At 32.5% G+C, this 10,978-nt stretch overlaps 1 protein-coding gene across 1 annotated transcript; it reads right to left on the bottom strand.

Annotated features, from left to right (window-relative positions):
- Positions 1–3,013: 3,013 nt before the first annotated feature.
- On the bottom strand, positions 3,014–8,372 carry LOC107008695 (RNA pseudouridine synthase 4, mitochondrial). Its single transcript, XM_015207834.2, has 10 exons — positions 7,968–8,372; positions 7,418–7,462; positions 7,120–7,260; positions 6,923–6,970; positions 6,762–6,842; positions 6,031–6,144; positions 5,825–5,926; positions 5,072–5,183; positions 3,936–3,982; positions 3,014–3,803 (listed from the first exon to the last, which is right to left on the bottom strand). Exons 1-10 carry the CDS (start codon positions 8,352–8,354, stop codon positions 3,444–3,446), a joined length of 1,437 nt encoding a protein of 478 aa, XP_015063320.1. The 5' UTR covers positions 8,355–8,372; the 3' UTR covers positions 3,014–3,443.
- Positions 8,373–10,978: the final 2,606 nt, after the last annotated feature.

Below are 10,978 nucleotides of genomic sequence, written 5' to 3'. Positions count from 1 at the left end.
CACCCCATCCCACGACTTTAACGAATCTAAATTCACGTCATTTATTTAATTAATTAATTAATTAATTATATAAAGCATTAGGGACAGCAGATAGTAGAAACAATTTTATGTGGATTAGTTGAGGGGAAAAATGCATGTATTTATAGTATTTTTCTTATTCCTTTTCATTTCATTTTATTTAATATTATTTTATTATTAATTTATTTAAAAGAAGGACATATTTATATATTCAAAAATAATTAACTTTAAGTTTTTCATGTTATTATTGAAGAATAATTTTATAATCAAATAAATATTATGTCATCTACAGTCATACAAATTTCAATATTTTTTCATTTGCGATCACCAATTTCAAAAAACTTTAAGACATTAACTTATGTTATACTATAATATATATTCTCTTTTTACTGTTTTATGAATTTATGTTTCTCTAAAATCAAATCTCCTCCACAACAGGCACCTAACGACAACAAGGCATAAAGACAAAAAGAATATTTTCATGTGTCGTAAACATATAGAATCATAAAGATTGAAGATCATAGAACAAGATTCTGAAATAAATTAAATTAAATTAGAATACTTAGGGATATTCTTGTTATAAATAAATATTATCTTCACTGTGAATCAATGAAAAATTTATGCTATAAATTGTGATTATTTTATTTATTTCCATCAAATCAACTCATTGAAAAATGTATGATCATATTAGTACTGAAATAGTAAAAAAACTTTCCTAATTTTTTCCTATGAAATATTATAATTTTATTATTTTTCCACTAATTTAATTAAAATATTTATGAATATAGGCATTAATATTTTGTTGGTAAGAAATTCAGTCGAAAACAGACCTAATGAACACTACATACAGATACATACAGCTAAATGGCTTAATTAAAAAACAAACCAAAGATTAGTATCACAATAACAAAATCACCATTTAGCGGCAATATATATATATATTAATTAAGAGTGTTAAATTTTTTATCGGCATCAGTTGATTGTCATTAAATCCAATGTTGCTAAAGATTTTAGGGGCATATACGAAGAGTGTTTAAAATTGAAGTTTCCATAAATTTTTAAACGATCTAACAACGAAACTAAACAATGTAAAAGAAAATAACCTAGAACCTAAAAGTCAATGTACCAAAACATCTAATAATAATGAACCAAAAATCTAAAGGAAAATGGGTACAACCCAAGATAAACATAAGAAAATCTAAAGAACTAGCCAAAGTCGAAAATATGGACAAAAACATCATGATAATTCAAGGCGGACCGGAAAAAGTGGCTAACCCTTGAATTCGATCTTTCAGACAAGGTCTGTCAGTGAACGCCGAAAGATGCCTTGTACTCAATAAAATAAGAGCAAGTGCAGTATCAGTACACAACCACAGCGGCCCACTTAGTGCAACATACATAAGTCATTACAAATGTAGCGACCCCAACACGCCACAGCGGCCCGCCTTCACGGAGATAATTCCGCCGCAGCGTGATGCACGGAGACAGTGAGCAAATTTAAAAATAGCAGACCCCATTTTATAACAAATCATCATTTCATAACACTCAGAAAATACTCGTTCATGCAATATTAATTTCAGGATTTCAACAAATCCGAATTCAATTCCGTAAAGTATTACGGGTTCCTTAACGTCTTAGCTATCCACTCATGTAATCAAGTTCATCTCTCATTCGATAAACCAGATTTCCCTAGACCTCATTGATTCCTATTTCGTCCAAATCTGAACTAGACTAGGAAATCTCTAGTTAATATGAAAAAGTTTTCTGACCCCATTTTTTTTCAATTGGTTTTTTCTAACGACGAAAATCAGATTGTTACAATGGATGGCACATGAAACAGTATAGACTTGATAAAGTTTTAGATTATATAATATCATTTTTATTATTTTTGACAACCTTTATATATCATCATTTTTATAAACCTTTATATATAAGAATTTTATTATTTTTGACAACCTTTATATATCATTATTTTATTGTTTTGACAACCTTTATATATCATATTATTCATCAAAATTATTTTAGCCCAAAAATGTGCAAGTTTGGCCAAAAGAATAAATATAGTGATAATTACTTTTCGAGGGCTTTTTATAAAATAATTATTGCTTTTAATTTTATTTTTATTTATTACCTTGATATTTTATATTTAAAAATATTTATTATTTATAGCTATTGTACTATGTATCAAAAGTGAATTATATATGTAGTACATATGTATTATATTTGTTTTGATAAAAAAAAATCACGTATTAAAAACGAACTATGCATGTAATATAGATGTATTACACTATATACAAAAATAAATTTCGTATGCATTATAGATACATAATGTAAATGTCTTAAAATGTACCCTATATATTAAAACTGAATTGTACTTAACATTAAAATTATACAACTATAAATAATAAATATTTTATAAATATGATATATTTAGATACGTTCCCCTAATAATTATGTGAGATTTTTGGGGAAAACCCATAAATGTGCTTAACTCATATTAGTAAAAATATGTGACGTACAAGAAGCTAATATAAAACGGATTAGTTAGGATATAGCAAATAAATCATATTTTTTTGGAGGAAAATACAGAAAAATTTAAAGGCTGAGAAAAGGGTCTATCAGTTAGGTAAATTATCAAATTTTTACCAACTTCCCCGAATGGAAAAACAAAATAAACCAGGTATTCGTATTCCCTTCAACAACTTAAAATATTCTATTAAATAAAATTAATACGATAATTAGCTTTAAACATATTGTTTTTTTAAGTGAATGAAAGTCAAATAACGTGTCTGTGTTGTATAACGCACGACTAATTTGTTCTGTTTTTTCTTTTTCTATTGTCCACTTAATCATGAGTTTGTCAACAGACTTAAAAAAGAGATTAGGAGGAACGTCTTTCATCAAATGACAACGTTGTTCTATGACCGGAACCTACCGATGCACATAATTGACTTCAACACGTACATGCAAATTAATTATATCATACCATCACAACTGGGAAAAGAATAAATAATACATAAATATTGTGTTTTGCAAGAATCTGCAATAATGAAATCGACAGCTTGTTCCTTTGATATTCCCATTTACTAAAATGGAAAAAAGAAAATGCTACAAGTTGGGAACATTAACCTACTCTTTGGGCTTGATAGGGTGTCAACACCCAGACTAATGGACCGAGTCCCCGGTTCTGATCTATGGAATGATGCCTAGCCCACACAGCCCAATGAACTTGGACTTGGACCTGAACCTTAACTGATTTCACGTCATGGGTCGAGCTCAAGTTGGCCCAACTATACAAAGTTCCTCAAGGAAACATCATCACCCCTTGCCGAATTGTCTCGGGAAGAGGTAATAGTCAGTGTCCTCACTCCAGCTCTGTAGTAGTGCACTTGTGGCTCAGTAGAAGCCATCATTTCTAAGACAAATCAAGCACTCAAGCAATCCCAGCTCTTTTGCATGTGGAAGGGCAAAGGAGCAACCAGCTTGATACTTTCAACATCTACGAGATCAGCATCTGAAACTACTTGAGCTCGTTGCAAAGCTTGAGAAATGTTGGGCAAAACCATCTCCTTACAGTGAAGATGAAGATGAGGCTGCTTGTCTGAAATACTTCCATTCCCTAAACGAAGGTTGAAAGGATCTGGTTTTTGCCTGGGAATTTCCACACCTAGGTTCAACACTGAAGTGGGCAAAGGCAGATGTTTCAGCTTTCTATGAGCTTGCCAACCATACTTGTAGTCTCCAACTATTGGAGTCCCTAATGCCTCAGCACAATGAACACGCAACTTCAAAAACAGAGGGCGAAATAATCAGTTTAATATACACTAGCTTAACTTTATCAAGAAAAATATAAAATAAAATCACTAGCATAACAGAAAAAATTGAAGCTACCATTACAGAGAAGCAGTTTTCTGTACCTGATGCTTTCTGCCCGTAAGTGGAGATAACTCTAGCCATGTGTAACCTGGAATTCACCAAAAGAGAAATATATATCCATAAACAAAGATGTTTGAAAAGATATGAGAGTTGATTTCTTAAAACGAAGAAGCAACCAATTCTCTATAACTGTTTGTGTACAAAACCAAATAATGCTAGCTGAGCTAGTAACTATCTTTGGCCATTGGCACATGTATGTGTATAAGTAACAGAAAAACTAAGAATGATTTGGATAATATGTGTCTAGGTGCATTCTGCAATTAAATCTATCCTCAAATAAGTATATTAATGGAGACGTTTTTCCCATTTCCCATTACATAAAATCCATGCTATGTCAACAAGCAGCTCAACAACACTACAGCAGCATAAGCCCTAAAAATTTTAACTATCCGAGACCTATATGTGTTGCCTTTGTCTTTAACTACTCAAAACTGAATATCACGGCTCATTCTTTGAAATGATTTTAAAAAAGTTCTTCTCCAGTAGATTATTCTTTAGGTCTCAGTGATGAAACTTGCACACTTCACACAATCATTTCAGAATTCAACTTTTAAAGAGAAAAATGTTAAGAAGTTAATAGACCAATGTGTAAATCACCTTGTTCCTTAACTGATCGAGCCAAGTCAAACTTAAATGCGTAACTGGAATAAGAGTACGATATATTCCTATTTGTACCAACTCCCTGCACCACACTTTAAGCCTATGTTGCTCGGACTCTCCAAAAATGTTGACGTACCCGTCTCGGATCCTCCAAAAATGCATAGCATTTTGGAGGATCTGACACACCTGGCAATATTTTGGAAGAGTCTGAGCTATATCACTCCCCTGCCGAACCACCTTAGAGAAAAAGAAGAATTACACTCTTCACGAGAGCTTCGGTGGAACCTCCACCTGCTGTTTGTATGTGGATGTGAAAGAATGTAAATGTTATATATGTATATATATTGAGAGAGAGAGAGAGAGAGAGAGAACGCAGATGCATTGATCTGTGTAATTTATAAGAGCTACATAACTAAAAGGTGTATTGAGAGGTTACCAAGAATAATCAACCACATTTCATTTATTTAGTTCCATGCCTTTGTTTATGTAGGTATTCAGGATAGCATTCAGAACTTGCCTTTCTCGGAGGATCCAATGATGCGATACTCTGTTACAGCATATTGTGCCGATGGTGCTCTGACATCCGACATGATTGTGATGCGCTCAGATTTCCCGTTGTCTAACACCAGCTGAGAGAAGGAAAGCTAAGAAATCTATCTTACAGAAAACTTGTTCTTTAGCAAAAATATGATTATAAATGCATCAAGCAATTGATGCAAGAGAAGCAAGAGAGTGGTTTGAATTTCTGCTATGGAATCCCCCCTATCCGGCACCACACATAGCAACTCTACAGCTCCAGCAAGGATAAATTAGAGTACATTTGGGGGTCAATTAACACGAATTGTAGTCCATCTTGGATTAGGATTTACATGATTATAATGAAGTCTTAACAAAGTCCTAAAAGTTATATCAGGCATAAATCTTTAATTTTTCATTTGTTATCTAATCCATCTTTGTTGGTAAAGATATGCAAGCCATCAGTTACAAGGTTGTTTAAACTCTCGTATATGTTCTAGAATAAACTCAGGATTCAATAACACTTCCAGAAAAAGAAAAGGTAAAGGGGATCCCCCTTCCCCAATTTCTTATTTATTGCAGGACTCCCCTAAAATTGTCTTAAAAGATAGTAAATCATTTAGTATTGGGATGAACATGCTCAAATAGACTAGAATGAAAATGGAAAACTCATGTAGCCGATTCCAACAAAATTTGGGATTGAAACATGATAGATAGTTTCTGTAAGATTGATTGATACGTCACTGTCCCTAACCTTTCCAAGTGGTGCTGATATTATCCCTCCGGAGCGTCTCGGACATCCTATGACAAGCGCCCAGTACTTCTTCTGCAAAATTCTTTTCTTGCTTTCAAGATCCTTTCAGAAGAGAAAGGCAATATCAGGTTTGGAAAAGAAAATCAAATTGGGAAGTGCAATCATTAGTAAGTTCACCATATATATTGCAGGGAGTAACAGTATACCTCATTTTGCGAGTCAAATGTTTTCTCACGGAAGATCGAATGCAAAGCTGAAGCACTTAATTGTGTTCTTCCCATCACCAATAGTCCACTGCAGTCTCTATCCAGTCTGTGCACCTAATAACCAATAAGCTCCGCAACAGGACAAACAGACATAAGATTCACCAAAAGGGTACTCAATCCAGAAAGACAAACAAGAGGACATTTAGAATGCCTTCTAACATAAGTAGCAGAAGAAAGGGAAGAGCAATTAGAGTAACTTGAAACAGGGAAGAGAGATCTTCTCATTGTATAACATCCATGAAACTCGAGTCAAACAATATTGAAATCTTCCAACAATTCCATGGTTCCATGTGCACATTTTCTAGACTTAAGCTAAAGATTGAGACGTACTTCCTCAAAATCCAACCATAAAGACTGGAGTACAAAGTTTTTTCCATAGCATGACATGTACACATGAAAAGCCTATAACCTGGCAAAAGAACTTCCTTATTCTTCTTCCATTCGATGCACATGTTTCTTTTCACAACAATGAACAGAATATGCTGTGGATGAATTGAAATAACAACAGCTTCCACTACTTGCTAAATCAACAAAAAAAAACAGAAAATAAATAAATGGATTATTCATAGTACATCCTAGGTATTAGCATTGTGCTTTTTGAACACATACTAAAGAAGAAGACAAGGGAATTATTTTGAAAAAAATATGAATGCAAAAACCATGAAACATACCAGGCGAGGGGCCTCTGAGTACTGATGTCTCATATACTTAGCTGCAAGTTCATCTAAACTGCGTTTTATGCCAATTCCACCCTGTCCAAAGATCCATTTGCTGTAATAAGAGTATTAACTCTCACAATCCAATAAAAAGAACTTGGGTATTGACAACTAACCTGAACTGGCATTCCTGGAGGTTTATTGACCACAATAATTTCTGCATCCTACAATTTAACAGGAAAACAGAAATGCATCAGACTCATAAAGCACATAGGTTGGGTATGTTCCCCTTCATATGCAATGATTTAGATTGGGGGATGTTGCAGGAAGATAAAGAGTTGGGAAGTCCAAAAATCAGCTATAGATTTTAGACCTTATACAATTCTAGGCTATGCACAAACTTCCTTTCTTCTTCACTAGAAGGGTAATAAACTACTTTCTCAGAGGGAAACTTCTGAACAGTTATCGGAAGAAATATTCTATCTCCAACATTCATTGATTCCTTTGCAGAAACCTGCCAAAAACATGAAATATTAGATTACAACATTGAAAATGCAAAAATTGGTCTGATAGCATTCAAAATACATCTCATGGAGATGTCAGTAGATAGACTTGCAAGATCTCTTATTTAAGAATCAAAAACTAAATGCCAAAAGAGAAACAAATCATACCCTCTTGGGCCGCTGTTCTTCAACATTAGAAGAGTCTCTTCGAACCTGCAGAAACAATAATGTTAAATCAAGGAAGAAATGTTATAAGTAATTCTTTTACAGTTCCAGTAAGTATGACATGTACAAAGTAATTATTGTCAATACTCTTGATGAAGGCTTGTAATTGAGAATAATCAATAATGTGATCATCCCAGATATTGGTTTTTAACATTTCAAAAGAAAATGTGATCTCTAGCTTTATACTAAGTGTTCAGCAACAAATTCCATATATAAATTTTGTAGCTTTCAGCCTTGAGAATTATATGTATCAGCTATGAGCTTTGCAGTCTAGTATAACAAAATTCCTTAAGTTCTTCAAATGTTACTCGCAGTATGCAACTTGAAGAAAAGGAAATTGTATAGACGAAATTGATCAAATTTAGGCAAAAAGTTGTATCCTTGGCGTATTTTTCCTTTAAAGTAAAAATAAAAATAGAATACACACAATTCTAGAATCAATAATATGTAAAGAACATAACAAAATAGTTAAAGATCGTAACAGAATTAGAACCTGTCTTAAGCGAAAAAGCTTCTGCACTAGGGACTTCGGTAACTCAGGGCAGCAACGTTGAACCCATTTGAGTGCTGTCATGGTGTTGGCTGAATTCTCATTGACGTCCATTTTAACTCCGGCGATCTCCCTTCCTAAAGCAGCACCGTTGACGGTGGCAGTGAAGGGTGGTAGAGTTAACCACTTGGCTTTCTCATTTTCATTCCTATTACAGACTTGTGCATCAGTTACAGTGGTGGCGTAGTGACACTGGAACCGGTAAAAAGCTGAGTACAGTGTCTGGACGTCGTCGGAGGCGGCGAAAAGCTGTCGAGAGCGGTGGACGACTCGCCGGAATAGCCAAGGCCGTGCCATAACTGTGGTTCTTCGTGGGTTTTGGGTTTTCATTAACAGCAGAGAGGGGTTAAAACGGATTTCAACAATTTGACCTACGATTTAGGGAAATTGCAAAAATGATCCTGCACTTCTGAATAATCTTATGATTTCGTCCTCGAAATAATCTTTACTTCAATTATTTCCCCGAAAAGTGCTGCTGGGTTTTTCTTTTTGATTTCTTAAAGATTTTTTATATTCATTTTAGATATCGAGTTAATTTATAATCACTTTAATAGTCTCGTTTTCGAACCCAAACCACTAGAGTAACATTATTTACTGTATTTACCTTATTAATTCACTTTGTTATTTTATTTTCCTTTTTAACTTGCTTTAAAAATAATATATATATTTTCCATTCCTAACAACTATTTAATTAATTTTCTAACCTTAAATGTTTAAATTTATAAAAATAAATATCATTACGATACATTCTACATATCTTTAATCAATTTAATCTTTAGGATTTAAAAATCTTTTTTTACATTTTTAAAACTTCTTTATCAAGTCAAAATCAGATTAAATATATAAATTGTAGTTGACAGAGTAGTACTTAGGGTAATCTAGCCGTGGAAAACAGAAAAGAGACATAGCATAAATTTTCAACGATTAATAGCAAATATGGCAACTAATTATAATATATAGTCTTTGCATGCTATATATGTACTAAAAGTTAAGAAGTTTCCCATCACTGAGTAGTAATACTATACGATAGATTTTATTTTCTTTATACATATTGTTCTACAGTAAGGAAGCAATCGATCTTACACTATATCACACATGAAGAATATAATACTATAATAGTGACTAATTACAGAAACCACATACTAAATACATCAAACGTATGACATAATCCACAATAATCGTACAAGTAACACGTAAACATTTTTTTGTCTTCTGAATAATTGTTAAATTTTTATTGACAACTTACGTACTTATTGCACTATAGTACGATTATATATTTCTTGACTACTTTTGCATGAAATGAACCACCAACAATAAGCTTCTTCAAACATTCTCTAAGTTTGAGTAATTAATTTTATAATAATTACTTGTGTCGTCCCTCATTAGGACTTGGACCAGAAGAATTATGTACAATAACAATAGGTTTCTCCAAATCCCCATAGTCATGATGACCGATTCCAGGACTAGGACCGGAGTTTTTCACCACAACATGAAAATGTTTTTCTGAATTTTGCACCATTATAAATGGCCTAGCTTCCGTAGCGCGCATGAAAAGGAGATGAAGAAAGAAGAATATTGTGATGTATTGAATTATAACTCGAGCCATGAAAAGGGTTTATATTCGATCTTTTATCACGTAGCTTTTCTCTCTTTGAGATTGTAAGAAAGGTTATGCTATAAAAAAAATAATTATGCATAGGTATTTATACAAAAATATTGAATGAGGAATTTGCATGTAATCAATAATAATAGTGACATAAGTTTTGACTTAAAATATAGACAAGTAGCCAAAACTTGAGTAAAGAAAAAAGGTACATTACCCAAAGAGTGTATTTAAGAATGTGAAGTAAAAGATTTTGTTTGGAAGATGACTACATCAATAAGGTAAAGATTAAAAGGTATTAAAATTTGTCCGTGGAATATAATACTACTTTTAAACTGCATTATTTGTCAACGTTTTGTTAAATTTCAAGGTTACGTGGAACCTAATTAATTAGTTGCTATGTTAAGCATGAAATATGTCATTTTCTGAGAGAATATTGATTAATTTTACAAACATGATGAAGATTTGATAGGTCTAGGAAAATAAATTCAAGGATATGGAATTTCTTCTCTTGACAGACACATTGTTTTTAAAGGATTGTAATTTATTTTATTTTATTTTTGGATGTAGCAGGAAAAAAAATAGCAATTTTTCCAGTGGCATAGCCCGTTAATGACCCGCTAAGTTATGAATAGAGGGGCTTTCATTTGCAAAGGCATTCAACAAGTTGTAAGCAATCTTTCAAACAATACAAAGCTTTCTTCCAAAACTTTCTTAGTATTTCTTTATTCTCTTAGTGATCTTAAAGTATTAATCAGGCTTACAAGATCGTGAAAGATTGACGAGTAAATTGTCAAGTACCGCACAGGACATCAGTGTAACTCTAAATCCACGAACCTATGTATTTTTTTGTCTTTTCTTAATTCATATTGTTTAACTACCTGTTAAATTTTATTTTTTCTTATTTCTTGTATCATTATAATTTTATACATGTAATTTTGATCGATTCAATCTTGTGATTCTTAAACTACCTATATAAATTCAACTATGAGGTTTTAGGGTTAAGAAGCTAGTTTTTTTTCTTTAAAAAAATATTATTATTAAGTACTCCCTAAAGAGTAGTAAATGATTGGTAGTCATTAATTCACAAAGAGGAAGTGATTTAATTAAGAAGCAATGTACCGGGCCATGTTATTGAAACTTGCAAGTCTTTAAACTTAAAAGGGAGAAATGACTTTTAACTTTAGAATAAATGGCAAACCAACTAATTATCACTGTTTTAACATGAAAATTGCAACCCCTTTAATTACCTTTTTGGCTGCTGAGATCTCACGATTTGATAATCTTATAAGTTATATTATTTATAAGGAAAAGGACCTAACTTATTTTATTGTGTGGTGAAGAAAGAATT

The sequence above is a fragment of the Solanum pennellii genome, chromosome 1 (assembly GCF_001406875.1).
Source record: "Solanum pennellii chromosome 1, SPENNV200".
Lineage (NCBI taxonomy): Eukaryota > Viridiplantae > Streptophyta > Magnoliopsida > Solanales > Solanaceae > Solanum > Solanum pennellii.
Note: the sequence above shows the minus strand (reverse complement) of the source record. Positions and strands in the feature narration are given on the sequence as shown.

What these genes read in the sequence shown, in the direction of transcription:
- LOC107008695 (XM_015207834.2), bottom strand. Translation starts at nt 8,354, where the DNA reads ATGAAAACCCAAAACCCACGAAGAACCACAGTTATGGCACGGCCTTGG. An exon ending in AAGAACAGCGGCCCAAGAGG is followed by an intron (nt 7,261 to 7,417) that starts GTATGATTTGTT and finishes TGTTTTTGGCAG; the next exon opens with GTTTCTGCAAAGGAATCAAT. An exon ending in ATAGCCTAGAATTGTATAAG is followed by an intron (nt 6,971 to 7,119) that starts GTCTAAAATCTA and finishes GTTAAATTGTAG; the next exon opens with GATGCAGAAATTATTGTGGT.